General features: G+C 41.1%; 1 protein-coding gene across 8 annotated transcripts in view; it reads left to right on the top strand.

Annotated features, from left to right (window-relative positions):
- CELF2 (CUGBP Elav-like family member 2) overlaps positions 1 to 20,816 on the top strand; it is a 550,656-nt gene that overhangs the window by 467,405 nt on the left and 62,435 nt on the right. For all 8 annotated transcript variants that reach the window (XM_054287543.1, XM_054287539.1, XM_054287537.1 and 5 more), the window contains 2 exons: positions 3,825 to 3,873; positions 12,473 to 12,607. In XM_054287543.1, coding sequence (XP_054143518.1) covers positions 3,825 to 3,873; positions 12,473 to 12,607 — 184 coding nt within the window. The remainder of the gene's footprint in view (positions 1 to 3,824; positions 3,874 to 12,472; positions 12,608 to 20,816) is intronic.

Raw genomic sequence — 20,816 nt, forward strand, 5'->3', positions numbered from 1 at the left:
CACAGCCAGCAGTCAGATTCTCATTAATTTCAGGGAGATTTTTAGGGTTGCATGTTTGACAACTGTTTCTTTGCCTTTTTTATTCCCGTGGACTCCCTCAGCATCCCTGCTTGGGATGCGCCCAAGGAGAGGCAGTGACGTTCCTGGCCCCGGGCTTTGGGTGGCCTCTGTGACAGCAGAAGCAGCAGTGGAGCCCCCACTTTACTGCCAGCACTGCCGTGAGGCCCTGGCAACCTTGGGCAAGAGGCATTTGCCTGCTCTCAGCTGTCAAACAGTGGCATGGTGTGTTTTGGGATGGACACAGAGCACCTGTAGAAGGGCAGGTCATGCCCTGCTTGCTGCACAAGTGTGCTCAGTAGAACTCTCTGTAATACTGATAAGAAGAGGTTGTCCCTCACAGGCCATACTCCAGCCTGGGTTTGATAGTCCCATGCACAGTGCTTGCCAGGGGAAGCTGCCCATGCTCAGAAAGAACTTGCCTGAGTGCTGTGTTGTTCTCTTTTACTGTGTGTGCCAAGCAAGGGATGATGTTCAAGGTAATAAATTACTTGCTGAGGTTATTTTTCTTGTTCTTGCCTCTTTATTAATTGTAAATGTGCATTCATAAATACTGTATTTTCATAAGCAAAGCTTTCTCCAAGAAAAGAAGGAAATGTTTCCTGTTGTTCTGTGTGACAACATGACATACTGAGAAATCACTTACCTTGAGATCCATAAGTGATGTATAGTTACAATAACAGCTTCCTGATAAGATGGGAAATCCTTCATTTCAGTAGATGACATGATTCTAGTGAGTGGCATCTAATTTGAAACAGTTTTATATCATCTGTAATCTTTTGGAGGGCCTGGGAAAGCACAGCTATTTTATTATTTTATAGCCTGCAGTTATACAAGAGAGATAAAAACAAATGGATTATTTTGTCTTTTGCTCATTGTAGAGTGAAAGGATAGTACCTATTTAACTTTTGTCTCTGCCCCTTTAATTTTCTTATTCACTACACACTTCTTTGAGAGTCATTCTTTTCTTTTCTTTTTTACACCTACCTTTAAATATTTTATGGGTAGAGAGCTTATAATATGTATTGTCACGGCAGTTGTCTCTAGAGGTCAGCAATGAGTTTAATAATGAGATGCGAACCAGTGACTCTGTAAAACCCATTTCAGGTTATAAATGGCATGTTTTATTGAATCTAGTGTTAAAGGTTGTTAACGTATCAATTGGTGATGGTCAGGGTTAAACAAGCTTCAACATGAGCCCTCTCATGTTAGGAAACTGTCAGTAAGGTATTTTTCCACTTCCCTCTTTGCTGGAGCCAGGTTTGTGTATCACATCCATTTTTTCTGGGGGTATTCTGCAGTTTAAACTCTCCAGGCTTGAGCTGGATCTTTTATTGGTTTTGCACAGATATAATTTTGAGCACAATGGCATCACTCCCAAATTCAGCCTGATGGTGTGAAGAAGACCATGAGTTTTTAGCAGGAACTTCTGAAATCAAGTCAAAACCTATTTGAAGCATCATGTTAAGTCTTGCCTCTTGGTTTGTGAATGTACCAGATTACTGAGTTAATGAATTTGGGGTAATGATGTGTGACTGAAGAGGATGACTTTGGATATGCAGTAAATGTGCTTGTCAGGTAACACTGATCTTTATGTTGTGACCATGGGCTGCAAAAATAACTTCTTCACGTGAATTTGGTCTCAAGTTGGTTTCTCTGTTTTGGGCAGTTTGAAAAGTGGGTGGGTTTTTATGTTGTTAGAATAGCCTTTATTCAAAATATCTCCTCTTAGGGGCACATAAACACATCTGTAAAGAGCAATTGATTCCCTGTCTACAAAAGGCCTGAAATTGGGCTGGGTTTTTCTCTTATATCCTGCATATTCCTGAATTTTCAATACTTATCTTTCTTCCCTCTGTTTTCTCACCACTGCATTGCTCCTCAGAGACCTCAGTAACCTGTAACAACTTTGTGGAGCAAGTTAGACCCTTTTTCTTCTTTCTGTTTTTGCTTGCTGAGCGGACATGCTGCCTCACATTCCCTCAAATTTTAAGTCTCTTGCAGTGCCCAATGTATTGTTGATGTCAGGAAAAACCTTAAGCACTAAAGAAGACAGAGAACGATAGAACTTCCCTTTTTTCTATAAAACTGATTTAATAAGAGTGGTAGCAGGCAAGTGCTGGGCTATTAAAGTCCATTTAGGAAACAAATTATTTAAAGAGAGCAGAATTGTTAAAACTGAAGAAAATTTATGCATCCTGACAACTACATTTACATTGTGGCTTTGCCTTTCCCTAGGACACATTGGGGAGTTGTGCAAGCAGCACAGGGAATACATTGATTTGCAAGGCCAGGGAGCATTCTGGACTTTTAATAAATCTAACAGAAACATTCACAGCAATATTTTATATTTTCTGAAGAATCCAGCAACTTTTTCCCTGGTGGTTAAGCTACTTCACCAAAAGCAAGGCAGAAGTGGGTTTCTGTGCAGCTTTGAAAGCATATTTGATATGGGGGCATGGATGTTCTCTCCTGCTCAGCTGTTTTTGTTTCCCAGAGTTTGTCATAACAATCTTTTATTAGGAAAATGGAATTGCCTCTGACATTTTCAGGCAATACACAGCTGTGCTGCACTGAAAAATGATAGAAAAGTAGAAAAGGCATACATTTTTTCACCTGTTCACCTGAATTGGTAAGGAATTGCTGAGGAGAGAAAAGGCAGTGGCCCTGCTGCTGCTGGAAGGTTTGTGCAGTCAAATCCCAGTAACTGTGCAGAGTCCAAGAAAGAAAATAAAAATGGGGGGGTTTTTTGCAAGCCTTAACATCTCTCACATTGAATCTCAATGTGAAGTCAGTTCTGGAGGCCTTTGAGAAGCTGTAATAAAATTTCCCTGAACACACCACAGTGGCCACAAGGGCTGGCTATCACCAATGTCCTGCGGAAAACTCTGATCGTGAGGGAGCTGAACTGCCGTGGTGTTATTATCCCTGAAAGAACAAAAACAGCATTTGTGGAAATTTTATTGGAGCTATCAACAATTCAGTGTGGGAGCAGTGTCATTTAGTAGGGAAAGCTGAGGACACAGCAGCCCAAGTGTGCCAAAGTGGAATGTTCAGCACAGAATCCTGCATACAGGATTTGGTTTCCTTTGCAGTAAGAGGGACATGAATGGAGAAAGAGGTTGAAAAGAAAAAAGGATTTGGAATTTTTATGGAAGCCAGAATTGTTATGTGTTGTGGAAGCTTTATGAATGAATGTGTAATGGACTCTAAAACAAAAATATGAGATACCAAACAATTATAGGAAACTATTTTAGGAATCAAGATCTCTTCTTCTTCAGTCCTAAAAGAATGAGCACAGTTTTTTTAATTACAAGCAAAGTTCATTTGTCAAACTCAACTCCTCTGAGTACATTTGAAATGCTTGCTAGTTCCTAAATTACTTGAAAATTACATCTTGGTTTTGGCAGTGGTTGAGCTCAAGGAAAAAAAAAAGTTGGTAAAACAGAAACCAAGCATGCCATAAACTAATGAGGGCTGTAACTTTAGAGGTCTTCTGAAACTAGATACAGCAAATTAAAGATTTATATGAGTCCTATGGGCCCAATGATCTTTTTTTTTTTAAACTTCCTCATTATAAAGCATTCCTTTACCATTTTATTTTTTCTTATAAGTCTATAATACAGTGTTTTTCTGAATTGATATCATTTCAACATGTTTAATATTAAATTGTGTCTCTTTTTAACCCTTCATTAATTTTAAAAACATCACTCTTGGTTTTTTATGACTATCCAACCTGCCTTACTCTCTTTCATTTTTGTTTTTAGATGCATCATCCTATTCAGATGAAACCTGCAGATAGTGAAAAGTCAAATGGTATGTGTTCAATTTATTTTTACTTAATTGTGTCTTTCTCTAAACTAAAGCACAACATTGTACAGTTTTTGCTTTACTCCTTTTGTGGTGAAAATAATAGGCAGTTTCCCTACACCTGACATGCTGGGAAGGTGTTGAGCTGCTCTGAGCTCCCTTTTATCTTCTGCTTTAAAGAAGGAAGGAAATGTCCTCAGAAAAGGGTCTTCCTTGTACCTGCTGTATGTCATGACCTACCTCACTGCATACATCCTTCCCTTGGGTTCTCCTAACAGTGAGGTATTGTGGGAGCACCTGATATTGATAAGATGGAGATAAAATATTGATGCTGAAAATTTAAAATAAAAGAAACAAAAAGGCATACCTGTTTTAACAAATTATGTAAGTATATGATCAGCCTTAAACATTTGCCAAAAGTACCTTTTTACACAATGATGCCATTCTGAATCTGAGCCAAATTTAGGTTTTAATCATATGCTTCATTATGAGCTGGGAAGCCCACTTTGGAGCTCTCTGTATGCTTATTCCTCAAAACGATTGAAAAATGAATGCTATAAAGACAGTAATATCCATTTGGAATACTAGGGTACTGCCTAAGTGGATGTATATGACATGCAAAATAGATGGCAAGGTAAATCTATTAAACATGCCAGGTTTATATATTCAGGGAAATAAGATAATCGAATGGTAGTGCAACTTAGCAGCGTGTGATTCTTTAAAAATATATACGTGTATATTTTGCCCCTTGATTTGTTCCTGTAATTTTCTAAAATATATGTTAAAGATATCATCTGCCTTCTTAGATTGCAAGAGCTTCATTTTCCCTTAAGGCCCACATAATCAGAGCTGGTTCCTCCAACAGGCATCTTTGCACCTCATTAATTAGTAATCAGGGCAGAAGCCGTGCACTTAGAGATCTACATACCTGCAAATGTAAATTATGATTGGGCTCTAAATCTCTCCGCAAGGCTTTTTTAAGGCTTCTTTTTTTGCTAATTGTAGTGCATCCCTTTTTCAGGCTTCTCCAAGGATTATGAAGTTTGGAAGGAAATTAAAACTTCACATTATGCTAGGTTTCCCATTATGACAACTTTCCAAACAAAAGTGGCCGAGAGCACAGGAAATATGAACCATCACCCATTTGGATGGGAGGGGTGTTCTCTCTCTCAGGTTGGAATCATAGAATCATTGAATATTCTGAGTTGGAAAGGATAGATATCCATCCATGAGAATTCTCAAAGTAATTCCTGGCCCTCCATAGGACAATCCCAAAAATCCCACCAGGTGCTTAAGAGCATTGTTGAAATGCTCCTTGACCTCTGTCAGTCTGGTGCTGTGACCTCTGCTCTGGGGAGCCTGTTCCAGTGCCCAGCCACCCTCTGAGTGAAAAACATTTCCCCAAAGATTTTTAACAGTGATTTCTTGCTGTCTTTGAATGCTCAGAATAGAGGCCAAGACGTCTCGAAGGGCAGAAGGACTGAAGTTTTCAGGCCCCACTGTAGTCAAGGAGAACGTTGCTGTTGGAATCCAGACGCCAGTCCCTAGTATTTACTGCTAGCAGTGGGCACAATTATCCCTTAGGCACAGGAACGCTGGCCTGAACTAACTATGGCCTCCATGGGTTCTTCTTTCAAAGACAAATTTCACCTCAATTTCCTTGGCAAATTAGAAAAATAAGAGGCAATGGGCCAAAATTGACTCCCAGCAAGTTACTTGTTCGTTGCCTGAAGTGTTGCTTTCTAAAGGAGATTGAACATATTGGAAAAACACTGTGGGGAATTGTGCAAATTCTATCCTTCTCTGCAAGTAGTGCCTGCTTGGAAAGCAGGGTAGGTTGGCTCCTGGCTGCTGCTGTTAGTCTAGGGTTATCTGCATGAAACTCCTGTTTGCACTGTGGGAATACTCTCTTATTTTCTGGCATCTATTCCAAGCATAAAAAGTACTAGGGTTTGAGTTTTTCACCTTTTTTTTTCCCTTGCCTTTCTTTGTATTTCTGGGGAAAAAACAAATTGTCAGTTCAGGGGTTCCAACTGTCAAATTAAACACCTTTTTAAATTTAGATTCCTGAAGGGTGTGGGAACTTTTGATAGGCATGTTCAAGGGGTGGTGAACTACTTCTTTTTTTAATCAACTGGAGAAACAGAAGGCAAACTAATACCACAATGATGGTAATAATGGTACAGCTCCTCAGAAAGGCAGGGTGTAGGCATGGGATTCATGGAGTGGGTAACAGTTTGCCAGCAGCTTGGAGATCAAGAAAGAGGAAAAACAACAGCGTGGGGGATGTGGAGGTTTGTTTGGCACATGTTTCCCATATGCTCCAGGCTATCCATCTGAGGAGGTACATTATCCATGCCAACAGCAAACTGTAAACTGTACCTCTTCAACCACATGGGTAAGTTCAAAGGGGAAAAGAAAAAAGACAAGCCAAGGCATCTTGGTTTTCATGATCCGTGCTGGTTGAGCTTTTGAGGAATACTCAAGTCTCTGATTTCTGAGTCATGGGAGGATCCCAGTGGATTTTATGGGTAAAGTGGTGTTTCTCAGTTTAAGAAATTTTCTTGGTCAAAAATTTCTTGTGGAAAGGACAAGTTGAACACACTACAATTCTTCTGAGCTTGTACATGTTTGTGAAGCATTGATAGACCTGTTCAAGTTCCATAGGGAGGAAGGACAGGTCCTCTCATTCAATTTACAGAGGTATTCAAAGAACAGAATTTGCTGTGTGATTAAATGCCCCCTCCCCATATTGAGGCTCTTGTGAAAAAGCTTTGAATGAGCATCCAAGCCAGCGCCTCCCAGGATGAAATGCTCCTCCTTTTCCATCACTGTTCCTGCCCTTAGATGTCTGGGTCACCTGAGGAATCTGTCCCTTGACACCAGAGGCCAAGCTCACCTCATGGAAGCTGGGAGATGGGCATGGAAGGGACACCTCCAGCGCACCTGGACCAGGCTGCCCAGAGCCCCATCCAACATGGCCACGAACACTTCCAGGGCTGGGGCATCCACAGCTCCTCTGGGCAGCCCATTCCAGTGGCTCATTCCCTGCCTACAATGTGTCTGAGTCATTTCTCTGCTCATGCAGATGAAGTAAACCTTGATCTCTTCCACCAAGCTTTTAGCACCTAGAGTTGATGGGGCAAGACTTGCCCTCAGATTTAATTAATTTGTGTACCCAGAGGGATTCTGAAAAGCTTCTTACTGTTGGAAAACATAACATCTCTTGAAGATTTGCAGATGATGAAGCTTGTAGTGTGTCCCGGTCTGATCACCTTTGTGCAGGTTGTTTTAATCTGTCTAGAAAATTTTGGTTAAGGATTTTCTGCCAAAGAAGGATGTTTTCAACTTTGAAGGCTCCACCATTACTAGATTCATCACTCACAGTATTTATCCTTTTAAGGACATTTTCTCTTTTTCAAACAAAGGGGGTTCCTCCAGTCTAATGGTGAAAAATTTACAAACACCTGCTTGGCTCTAAGTTGTCTGTGGCCATTAACATCCTACAATTTGCAAATGCTTAAATGTCTTGGATCTGGATTTGAGCACAGTCAATACTTTCAGGCACATATCCTGCAGACAGTATGCTCTTAAATGGATCAAAGCATCACTGCTTCAGGGAAAATGACAAAATTCTCCATTTAAAAAAATAAAGTAGGGAGGAGGGTAGCTGACTAATCTTACAATTTATTTTTATTGATTTCATTAGTGGAAAATATAAAAAATAATTTTGAAATTCTAAGTGGCACAACTTTGCCGAATTGGAGGTAGTAATTAGATGCCATATGTTAGCACTAACACATAGAAAAGTTGATAATTAATGCAGGCAGCTCCGGATTCAGGTGTGACTTTGACAGATTGTATGCAAGGGGTTTTCACAGGCTTACAGCTAGGGATAAAAAGTCTGATTTCACCTTTTCCCTTCTATATGGGAGTAAAAAACCAAAACCAAACCAAAAAAACCCCAAAACCTCCACACCATTTATACATAATTAACTATTTATCTAGTTGCTCAAAAGAGAAGGCATCTTCTGGGGAGAAAATGCACTCTTTATCTGACTGGACTCCAGAGAAATGTACAATAAAGGGTTATCATTTTGATCTGTCAGAATTTTGGGGGTTTAGAGGAGTGAAAATAAAAGTTGTGTTGAATCTTCAGGGAGATTTCCCACAATTATTGCAGGGTTTAATTCTTTTGTAGCATTCAGAAAATAATCTCTACTCCTTTATCCTCCTGGGTTAGCACAAGCAATCTAATACAGCCTGCAAGAAATGCTCATTACTGAAGCAAATTGAGTAAAGCTAAAAAATTAGACCCTTCAGGATGTTATTCTGCAAGATGGATGTAGTGCTGTCAGAAGACAGGAAGCTCAGTTTGAAAAGTTCCCCTCCCAGCAGAGACAGATTCCATCTCAGATAACCTTTGATGGCTGAGGCAGAGTTGTGGGTTCAAACACAATGCCCAGGCACGTGTGCTAGTGATGGCAGTGCTAGCCTTGATGGGGTTAAAAGAGCAACTCTGCTCATTTGAAAACAGGTGTCTGTTCCTCTTCATGCGATGCTCCTGCATTCTGGCAAACCCCAGCCCAAATCCAGCAGGCTTAGCACTGGATGTGTCACTTGAACTGCCCTGGCAGCACAGCCAGCCTGCATTTGTAATGTGATGGGATGGATTAAAGGTGAACCCCATAATGTGTTAATCAAGAAACTGTGTGGTTTCACACGTTTCTTCCTATAAATAGAACTTCAGGCCTTGTTTACAGTGACCTTCTGGCTGCTTCTGTCCATCAAGGAGAGGCATTCAGCCACCCCATCCTATCTGCTGCTTCCAAACAGTTGCATCTCCTTCATTCTCCCAGAGTGGTGTAAAATAGTCAGAAAGTTCAACTAGGCCCATAAGCAAGGTTCAGAAATAATGATGTCAAACGTAGGCTAAAAAAGTTTTGATTGTTCTGGATTTTGAATTGTTGAAACCTACCCCAGGGGTGGGAGAGAGAGTTATCAAGCAGCAGTGAAATGCTTTTGAGATATGTGTACATGTGCTGGCCCTTGCACACTGTTATCCTTCCCCAGCCTTTTGCTTTGCCTGCTCTCATTGCCCAAAGCACTGGCAGCTCTCAAGCTTTGTCCAGCCCCTCAGAGCTCATTCATTCCTGATGTCCCTGCAGCTGGAGCTCAGGACATCTACATGTTGTCATGATGCCCAGGATCTGGGAGTTGGCTGGAAGGTAACAGCATCTGTCAGTCTACTGTCAGTGTGAAAAAACAATCTGTAATCTACTCTCAGTAGCAGGGGAGAGACTCCCATGACACAGGGAGAAATGCCTTGTCATGCACCTTGCCACCTTGCTGGGAGAGGTGAGACCTGTCACTCTTTGAAGGAGCTGATCTCTTGGCATTGCCAACAACCAGTTGAGCTGAGACCAAACCTGTAGGTTTCTGAAGTTAGGCTAGGTGGGTTTAGGCTGCCATCCTTTCCCTAAGCAGGAGCACCTGTCCCAGCCTCAGTGCTCTGCTGGGTGAGGTGTGTTAAATCCTCATTTTACAGTCTGTGGGAGAAATCCAGAACATACAGGAAAATCCACAGGCTGGGCAGATCCAGAGGGAAGTTTGCTCACCTCTAAAAGCATTTGACCCACACTGCTTGCACTCTGTTGTCTGATTCTCACACCTTGCCTGTGTGGCTGGTAAGAATTCATTTTAGAAAGAAAGAAGTGGCTGACCAAAAATGCAGAAATAACTCCTGAAAATCAGTCTTATTGAGGTGGAAAAGTATTCCTTTCTCTGCGTGGGAAAAACTCTTTCAGCCTAATAATATCAGATGTTCTATCAGATGGAGTGAAAACATGTCATTTTGTTCTTGACAATTGTCACTTTAAATGTTTTTTATGCTGGGCCTCTAGCCAGAAAAAGAATAGCAATTTTCTTAAGCTTCAACACTGATCAGCACTGGCTAATGGCACCGAATGCAGAGCACGTCATCATATCAATATGTTTTCTGTACTCTGAGCATTGTTCATGAAATCTGCATTTTTAAGATGTACAGTACACAGGAGCTGGATGTTTAATTTACTATAAAATCACCCTCAAGCTGCAAATCTGCAAATCATGTTAGTTAAATGGCATATTTATAGGTTTACTACCAAAACCGAAGGAGGCCGATGGGGAGTTTGTCGCCTGCTACTCTTTGGAAAATTAAAACAAAGCCTTCTGTTCACATCTCATTTTTTTTGAGTCTCCACGTGAATCTCTTTGGTTTGAGGCTTTGTCCTGGCACTGAAGCAGGACCCAAGGGACCTCCTTTGGGATGCTGTGGCAGGCATTTGTCCAACTTAGCCAGCAGCTATTTTTAAAACAGAGTTGGAGCCTAGCCGCCCTTAAGGTAGACCTGCACACTATTTCAAGCCTAAGATCAAATTTAAACTGGTTGCTACTAGCTGACACAGAGACACAAAGTAAGAGGTTCATAACACTGAGCAGAAGGGAATGCTTGGAAATGTGCTTGGCACCAAGGCTTCACCCAGCCTGACCTCAGTCTGTGGTGTGGAGAATCCAGGCCTGGCAGCCCAGCTGGGCCCCTTGTCTCAAAATCTTTCCTGCACTATGGCCATAATCTGTGGCTGTTGTCGAGGGGACAGGCTGCCAGGGAACTTCCTCAAAGAAATTGCTCAGGGTAATATAAGAATTGTCTGCAGCCAGGTTATAGGCATCTTTCCACCAGCAGAAGTGTCTGCCTGCACTCCTTTTGTAGCTGTGAGCAAGGCAATTCAGCTTTCCCACCCTTAAAATAATATTTAGCAGCATCAAGGTCAGCTATATATTATGAATCAGATGTAAAGCTTCATAATAAGACATATACATATATATATATATATATAAAAATTCCAACTTGCAGGTCTTATTTGCAATCACACATATTCAGCTCCTGATCTGTATATAACTGGCTCATGCCATGCATTCATCATTTCTTAACCCTTTCTGGAGGGTTCAGCTGCGTGTGGAACCTCAATATAAAGTGTGAATGAAAATGTTCAGTCTTGAGGAATCTCTGCTGAAGAAAACATCTTCCCCTGGGTGTTAAATTCACACCAATTTTCTTGCAAGCTTGTAGAGTGAGAAGCTGGGATTGCAGGGGCTGGTCTCTGTTTTGGGCTCTGAAAAATGCATGGGTTTGGTGCTTGCTTATATAAAAGCTACAAATACTTTTTTAAGTCAGCGATTTAAGGAGAAAATTACTTCAAACGCTTCTCGTGATCAATAAACATGAACCTCTTCCTGTTATTCTTGAAATTATTAAATGCACTGAAAATGTTGAAGTATAACAGACATAAAGTCCTAGAAAAAAATGGACGCAGTTCCTTCTTCCTCAGCTGCAATTTTTTCCATATGACAAACTCATACTAATACAGGAGACAGAGTTAGAGAGCAAGGGAGGATTCTTTTATTTTTTTCTTTATTGTAAGCCCAGAAATGAAAATACTTCATTACAAAAATAATTTGCACAATAATAGAAATAAGTAAGTGCACTGCAGACTCTCTGGAGTAAAGCTTTCCTTCCCTCTTTGCTTCCCCACAAACCCTGACAGTCTGCTCATTAACAGGGAATTGGATTTACATGCCATTTCCAGAGAAGAAGAAAGCACTGGTGTATGTACTGTATAATAAGCACTTAGATTTTTGGTTTAATATAGATGAGTGGGTGCCTGAACATTTTTAAGTTTTTCCAGAGTGAATTAAGTTTTGATGACCTCTTTCATTTTTGACAAGAGTCCCCAGCTTTAGACCTGTAAATTTGGGGTTGATTAATAGGGCTATGTGCAACCTGCTGCAGCAGTCCAGCTTGTGCTGGTGCTGGTGACAGTGCAGGCAGAAAATATTCTACCAATAATTCAGGTAAAGCACGTTTTTCATGGTGGTTTTTTGCAAACTCAGCATCATTACGCATCAGAGGGTGTTCAGGTGATGTCCTGAATTATGTCTTGTGTCCTCCTGAAGGGCAGAGGGCTGTGGCACTGAAAAAGGAAAAAAAAGCAGAAAAATTTAATGCATTCTTTTTTCAGAGCAGTCATTGCACATCTGCCTTTCCAGTGCCGTGCATTAAGTTGGCTGAAATTGAAAGCTCAGATAGGAGCTGCTCTCAAAACATTTCTCAGGAATATTTTTCATTAGCTTGTATCATTACATGCACAATCCCTTCTTCACCCTCACCCCACCATGATTTCTTTCACACATGAGGGGGATGAGGGAATTTATCTGAATTAGAATCTATGCAAAGATATCTTTAAAAGTGTCTCTAACGGAGGATACTTTCCTTTTAGAAGCCGTGAAGGGGAGGTGTATGCAGAGTGACTAAGACAGCCAATTAATGTTATATAAACAGCAGGCACCACTAAAAAGAAGGAGAGAGAGAGAGAAAAATGAGCTATTTGGTGTGGGGAAGGAAGGGAGAAGGGAGGTTGTAAGTATAAAGTGTTTGCCTTAGGACTTGTCTTCAGTTACAGAGCCAGACTCACATGACTGGAGCTTGGTTTGATGTGGTAATGAAGCATTGATCACAGCAAAAAGATGAAATGGCCTTTGCTCATTCATTATTTTTATCTTCTAGCTGTGGAAGACAGAAAATTGTTCATAGGAATGGTTTCGAAGAAGTGTAATGAGAATGATATCAGGGTGATGTTTTCTCCATTCGGCCAGATAGAAGAATGCCGAATCCTTCGGGGACCAGATGGGCTGAGCCGAGGTGAGTGTGCAGCCTGTAAAGTCTCTTTCCTTAAGTGCTAATTGGGAGCTTTATGTCACAGCCAAGGTAGGCAGAGCTGCTGTCTGCAGCGAGAGGTTACTCTGTAATACGTCCCACGTGATGAAGGTATCCACATGAACTTTTCACAGTGACTGAAATTATCACCTTTTATTTCCAGTGTCAGAAAGGTCTCGGTGCCAACATATTAACTTATGTTATCACCCTGTTTGTCAGCTGGAAAGGTTCCTTTGCACCCTGAGAAAACACCCTCAGTTTTCTGCTCTCACAAAATCAAAGTTGCTCCCCTGACCCCATTTCTGCTTTGTAGCACAAGGCCAAAACAAACCACCTAAAAGGACAGGACTGTAAATGACTGCTTGAGGGCATGAAGGGTGATGGGAACTGGCCCTCGTTGTAGCACTATCTCCTCCATTCCTGTGTTTTCTGTAACTCTATGCAAAACATAGGTCTGCTGTAAGTGAGAAACAAAGAGCTTACCCTGGACCTGAGAGCTTTGCCTGGACAAAAGTTTGTAAAGAGAGTTTTTAAATCTTGCGCCTCTACCACAACCCAAACACCAGGGCAGAGGTGTTAAGCATCACCATCAAGAGTGGTCAAGTGGCCAACCTGAACTTGGAAATTAAATGCTGCACAGATTTCAATAACCAGTGATCCCTTTTGAGTGCAAAAGTACCTTTTAGGGAAAGGCCTTCTGAAAACCTATTGAAAAGAAAGAAAAATGTATATTGATGATACAGACTGCATCTTAACTCCATGGTATGTGGACTTGAATTTATTCTCAGAGCATGAACCTTCTCAGAACATCAGTGCCAGGGGTTGCTGAGTAGAAAAGGAAATAAGGATAGTCCCATCCCTCAGTGCAGGATTATGCTGTTGTAACCTGCCACAGCCATTTAATGGCACAGAGAGTAAAGTAATTTTAATTGTGGAGCTGTGAAAAACATCACATCTATAGGAAAAACAAATACATAGAAAGTACACAGTTTATGCATTTTATTACATTTTCAAAAGGCACAGAAAAAGGTAATAGATATGCATATCTATTACCACTTTGCATATAGATATGAGTATCGATTTAGATTTTTTTTTCTTTAACTTTGGATCTATTTGTTTCTAATAGACAATAAGATACACAAAATTTTGTGCAACAATTTGTGCATGGGGGTTTCCAGTTTCTATAAAACATCTATAAATTTTAGCAAAGGAAGTGCAGGTATTCCTATATATCATGGCACTGCTTGGAAGCACGTACTGTACTACTTCTGAACAATAAGGAATTGTTGCAAAGCCACTCTTACAATAAATAGGGAGCCCCAAGAAAATTATGCACTTGCATTTATGCTTTGTGGTCCCCAAATTTTTGGGGCTGGGATACAGCAGTCCCTTCAGGCAAGTAGAGCCTCACAATCATGGTTTTTGCCTTGAGGAAGATTAGGGCACATGTCTAAAATTGGTTAAATCAATAGCTCAATAAGGAATGTTTACTGATGGAATAGAGTGTTGCCATTATCTTCCTAGACCCAACACTGAGGCAAAATAGGTATTTCTGATTTTCACTGATTTCATTGTGTGAGCAGCACAAGGAAGGGATGATGGAAGGCACAAGTGGGAAAGGAGCTAATTAACTGCTGAAATAACAAGATCTGTGCATCAGATGTTTTGAGCCCCAAAAAAAGATTTAATTGACTTGTCAGCGTCACCCAACAAAGAAATGGATCTTTCCTGGGATCCATAAAAATCCCACTGCATACTTGCTTTAATTCAACAGACTCAGTATAGTAGGAGCATAGAAAAGCTAATTATGAAATCCAGCAGAGTAAGAGAGGTTGGTGGAGTGGTTTTGTTCTGCTGTGAACAGCAATCTCACAACAATCAGGAGCTGAAATTCCTAAGCCACGTCTCCAATGTATCAGGCAGGGCAGTGCTGTGTGCTGGCCAGCACAGCTGTACAGTTACAGTGCTGCTCTCTCCTGCTGGAGGCTGAAGATCTCAGTCCAGGTAGGTCACATGCCAGCGAGCACAGCAGAGCTGCATCCTCTGCGCCGCTCGGGTTCATTTCGGTCACAATCACGACTGATATTCTATCATGCCCTCATGCCTCATGCCTTGTTAAACTCGAATTGCTTTCTACACACCCATGTTCACACTTCAAAATGGGTTCAGCTGCGCCAACCAAGTTTTTCAGGCAGATTTTTAGCAGCTTCACAAAACCACCACTCCATGAGAGAAGGCAAAGTGTTGTGAAAATGGTTGGTATTGCAGTTGAAATGAAAAGTGCTGAGGGACATCTGCAGAGGAGGGAGCTTGACTGAAAAAGCACAAGGTGAAAAACTGCTTCAGGAGGGAGAATTTACACTGTTGAATCTTTGTAAAGAGCTCCAATCAATGAGTTTTAATTCATGTTACCATTTCCAAGATGTTAATTCCCTTTTCCACAAACATTATTTATTTACTCATCACCCATCCAGATGTGCTTCCTTCCTAGACACAGAGGAGTGAATGAAAAATAGTCACTGTCTGAGGAAAACCCTGACCTACCATGCCAGAGCCTTCAGGAGCTCAGTTCAGTGCTCACAGCAGTGAGATGGAAATATGGTCCAGTAAACTCTGTTTAGTATCTCTTTTTAATTGCCTGGCAGGTACATCTCGTGGTATCTCAGATGAAAAAAGCTTGAACGGTATCTTCCTTGGTATTTATGCCAGTTTTCAAGCTTTCTTAAAGGGTTCAGGCAAATAATCTGCATTACTAGCAGATAGTTGCAAGAAATAGCTCCAGGTTACATGACTCAGTAAAACAGTTTTGGTTTGGACTGGGTTTGGGGTTTTTTTTTTTTCCTCAGTAAAGACTAAAAAGATTTTGGTAGACTTTTATTTTAGCCCATCTACACTACATCTGCAGCTTTACCACTGGGAGGGTAACAGTCTGCTTTTCACTCACAGGCAGGATTTGGGGTTGCATTGTACCACATGGGCTCCAGTAGAAAGGAGAAATCCCATCCTGTGGCATCAAGGGAAAATGTAACACTTTGTGATGAGTGTGATATAAGTGCTGAGATAAAGGGAGAAGGGGAGAGAGATGGAGCTCATTGTTTCTATTGTAGCTCCTAACCAAGGGTTGACAGAACTTTAATATTAAAGTCACACCCATTGCTGTCACTACTCATAATGGACTGTCACTTTTTCCACTCCAAATTCCTATTGTCAGCTGTTTGAAACTCAGCTCTAAAATGAGGCTAAAGTAATGACACGGAGCTCCAGTGGTGCAGCAGTGTACTTTAAAGAAACTGAGGTTTTACTTTTTTTGGCTGAGTCATGTTTTCCCCCATTGTTACTCACTCCTGCACCTAAGAAATAAATAACCATTGTTTATACCTGTAACTTGCTATATTTCAATCAGCCACAAGAATAGTCAGCAACCATAGGGCATTGCCTTGCAAAGGCTCTGGGATAGTCCCTGTGAAATTAGCTGGCTGGCAGTGAGTAATTCCTAGCTGTGAAAGGTATTAAAAACTAAAAATACCCTGTTGGCTGTAAAGATAAAGAACCCAGGGACCCAACAGCCACAGAGGCTGGCTGCCTCTTGAGCAGGGTTCATGGGATATCTAAAGAAGCTTGCCACTTCCTGCACAATATTCATTATTCAGAGAGAAGGATTCAGCCTGCAGTGTTTAATCCAGCACTTTTTCTGAAGAGCTAAATATGCTTCACAAAAATTCATGATTGTGATATCATGTGCTAAGCTTCATTATCATGAAAAAGTAGAAGTGAAACTGCCTCAGATGATTAAGATTTTAAATCACTCATTGTAAACGGCTTAAGGAAACTTTCAGACCTACTGACTCCCAGCACTGTGTAATGTCTACATGACCACAGATGCCAACACAGACAGCCAGGCAATGAGAGCTGGAGTGTGCAAAAATAGCCAGAAATCCCCAAGTTTGATTTGTAGCTGTGCCACTGATGTGCTGTATTGACCATAGGTGAGTTGGTCACTCATCATCTCTGTTATCCTGTTGTTTAAAATAAGGGTAGTGATGCTCCTCTGCCTTTGTAAAATCCTTTTTTTTAGATCAGTGGATCAATATCTCTGTATCACTCTAGGAATTATTACCATCCGTAATGATGATAAAAAAAATCCTCTTATCCTTATCACAGGAGCACCACATAACAAATTATTCTGCTGTATTGCTAAGTGCAGATTTATATATCAGATATCAGAAAGAAGTCAACTGGGTTAATAGCATGCACTGAAAAAACCTGCTAATAACATGTAGAGAGAGTTGGATATACCATGAAAATTGTGAGAAAGCTCCAAATGCATTTTTCTACATCTTCTAGGCTCTTAATTGCATGATTTTTTAACAAAACATCGCCAGGCACATGGGACAAGCGAACATTTCTGCAGACATTGATTACAAGGATTGTTTTTTTCATTCTTTCTTTGCTTTAAGAGCAGGTTAGAAATGGAATAGCAAGATACACCATGGTGAGGCAATTCAATTTCTTAAAAATCCATTCAGAACTTTCAGATTCAAGGGTTTTCTGGATGAATTAGTCAAAGAAAATTAGTATTTGCATCACAATTAATTGCAGGGAGGGATAGGTGAGGGACTTTTATGCTGGGGTTTTCTTTCCTCTGGATATTTACTGCTCCTTTCTGAGCTGAAGTAACATGAAGTGCCAGCTGTGGGAACACCCTAGATTAGGGGTTACTTTCTGAGTAGTGTATCAGTAAGTGATGGGAAGCAAGGACATGGAAGTGCTGTGTTTTCAATAGCTCTTCAGAAGCACCTCTGTGCCTTATGCCTTTTGCTGCAATGTGGTAACATTTTCATTTTTTCCAATCATTATGGCACATTTAATTTTGTTTTCCCTTGCTGAAACTCTTTTGCAGCTGGGAGGGAAGCAACACATCCAAGTGACCAATGTCTCTGCTGGCCTTTGGCCAGTGGCTACATCTCGGATTTCCATTACTGCAGTTTTGCAGCAATCCCTCCCAAGAGGCAATCCTGAAATGAAATAATTTACAAGAGGCTTTATTCCAACAAGAAGATCATCGAGGCACAGTTAGAGAGCATGGTCTTTGGTACCCGTTTAATTCTGGCTTTGTGTAAATTCCACTCCTGAAGTCTGTGCTTTGCAGGGTGGGTAATTGAATGTCCAATTAGAAATGCTTCGAGGGAACCATGAACTTCAGGAAATTTAAAATCTACAACCTGTCATCCAGTCAATAGTCAAATCAGTAGAGCTGAAGAGCTGAGACACAGTTACAGGATGTGCCTCTTGTTACCTTTATGTGCCTGATATGCATAAACTGAAGAGCTTCACTGTGGCTTTTTCAAGTTATTTTCTTTAGACCGAATTGTTGCACTTGGTCTCAGACCTGTCATTGTGTGTCTTAGGTAATACTTAGCAACCAGATATCACTACAGTAAACAATTTGATGTACAATTTAGTTTGTAGATTAAATGGGTTTTAGCCACCAAGACAGATTTTTGTGTGATGTCTTCATTAGAAGGCTGTTTTCCAGGATGCTCCTGCCTTCAGACTGGGCTGTCTTAGCACAGGAAAGGAAAAGGAAAAGTCTACTTTGCAATCTCAGCTAGAAACATTTTAACCCAACTAGAGCTTATTTTTATCACACTTCAATTTCCATAGCTTTTTATTCAAGCCTTATCTTTTCTTTAAATAGAAGCTTTCATCTCAGAGGATCCCAACTACTCCTTGCAGGAGTATTTGGCAGATTTTCACTTTTGTTTCTTTTCAGAAATTGAAGAAAAACTTGTTTACAGGGTACTGGGAAGCTGTGGTGCAACCATTACAGCACCAGCTGCGCAACCAGCACTCTCAGCACTGCGCTTGCTTGGGTGGCTTTGGAAATCTCTTGGGTCTTCTTCTGTGTCAAAACCCTGGTTTTAGACTTCCAAACAATGTCTCTGCATTTTGCATCTCCCTTTGGCTTCACTTTAAAACCTCTGGTAGACCATTTGGTTTCACAAGGGAGGTTTCTTTTGTAGGTGTGAACCTTACCTGAAGCTTCCATAGATAAAAATGTTCTCCTTCACTTCTCAGTCAGGAGTTGATGTTGTGTTAGGCTGTGCAAGAACTCCTGACTGAATGTTTCTCAAGACTTCTAGAAAAACCTGAGATGAGAAGAATCACATGCAGCAGGAGCTGAAATGAGGCAGAGCTGAGCTTTTTTAAATATTTCAAATATTCAGTCACTCCAGCAGCAAGCCCTAGGTTTGGGATGACCAGGATCAAGGAGGAGGCCTATCACATTAGACTGCTTTTTCAGAATTCTCTTTCAGCTTGTGGTGGCAGAGGGGTAAGGAGTAAGTTTAGATGTTCTCCCTGTGAGTTTAGATGTTCTCTCAGCCAACGTGGCAGATGTGATAAAATTTCTCCCATGCCAGGGCTGGGTGCCTTACTCCAATTCTGCCTGCAGAAGGAAATTACTTCCAGCAGCCTTTCCCCAGTCACTCATGTATCTGCTCTAGGGGGTGAGAAGGCAGCCTTGAAGAAGCAGCCAAAATTCTTAGACCTTCTCTCTCCCTCCCCTTTTCCTTCTGTCAGTGATTCCTGACATTTTGAAACCAGAGCTGATAAATAAGTGCGAGGTGTCTTGTAGGCTGGCTGTTTTTACAAAACTATCTATTTTTTGGTGTAGCTAGGTAGCTGGGTGTACAAACTGAAGTTATCTCAAGCCATTAGCTATAGAAACATCCCCCTCTCCACATTTTCCCTCCCAGAGATTCCACAGCTCCAGTAAGAAGGGAATGATTGAATATCAGGACTCGGTGGGGTAGAACAGAAATAGTTTGCTCGTAGCTGTGGGTTGGGAAGACCTCGTTCCTTGGCATGCCAATCAATGCCATGTTTCATAGGGTGAGGTAAGAGGCCATGGAAATCTTTCTTGTTTCCTTGCACCACAAGGCATGAAATCTGATTAGTCCTGTCCTCTTCTAATTGTGATTTACGGTCCTGAAGCTGGCAGTGTGCTCCCAAAAGACCACCTGCACCCGTGTGACACAGTGAGTGAGAGAGTGCTGGAAAGGCTTTTCCCAACCCTTCAGAAACATAAAGAAATTAAATCCAGTGTCCTTGAATTACTTCTGATTAAATTCTAGGTGCCCAACTAAACCCATCTTCCTCCAGTGCATATGTACCCCACAGAGGATAATAAAGGTCCTGCCATTGAGCATGGCAGCAAATACAAGCATTTCAGAACAGCTTTTTCTGAACACCTAAAATATAAATGCAAAGTGATTGAGTTAAATAGACCAAATCCTATGACATAGGCTAAGCTCCCATCCAGTGTGGCAGTCTGGTCATGAAGGAAAGGAGTCCATAGTTCACACATAATAAAATAGATATGATCTCATATTCCACGCACAATAAAATATACATGCACACACAATAAATATACAAATGTTGTGTGGGTGAGTGTCCAGACTTGGTAGCTGAAAAATAACCCTTCAATGTGAATACGGGTAGCAATGTCTGGATGGTTAAATTAACAAATGTTTAATTGGGGCACTTGATGGCAACCTCTTAAAGTTCGGGTTTTCAAAAAATTCAGAAATAACATTGTGTACTGAATTTTTGCCATGTTATTGAGGTAAATTGGAAATTTAGTGTGGAAATGGCCACTGTCTATTGGTGGGAAATGGCCTGCTGAATGGAGATAACAAGAGGACTTAACCTTGTAGCCTCTGGCTGGCAAACCCTAATTAAAATGCAGCCCCATCCTCTCTGTGGAATGCTGCTTCCAAATGCTCGTATTCAAGCTGCATAACCTCATTCATCAGGCATTCCCCTTGCCCAAAGAACAAGTTTCTTTCAAATTGGTACAGAGATCTGCTACAAAGGTCTTTTTGCTCCATGACAAAGGCAACGAGACCCATGCAAATGGTTTTGGGCTGAGGAGTGAGGAAGAAGGCTTTGCAGTGGTGTTGGGCACTGAAAGTACCCAACAGCTGAGGCCTGTGGTTAAAGAGAGAAAGCTCAGGGGAGGGAAGGGGCAGTCTGCTTTATCTTGAGAGTAATGCAGCTTTATTTCTCTGCTGATTCACATTTCTTTTGAGACCTGCTAATTGTAACAACTCTCAGTAAGTTACTTACAGCAGAACTGCTGGGGAGAAATTGTGATAAATGCATAAACTGTGTCTTACTGATTTTTGTTGAC

The sequence above is a fragment of the Melozone crissalis genome, unplaced genomic scaffold, assembly GCF_028551555.1.
Source record: "Melozone crissalis strain CALT ecotype California unplaced genomic scaffold, PUWL_Pcris_2 ptg000059l_1, whole genome shotgun sequence".
Taxonomy (NCBI): Eukaryota; Metazoa; Chordata; class Aves; order Passeriformes; family Passerellidae; genus Melozone; species Melozone crissalis.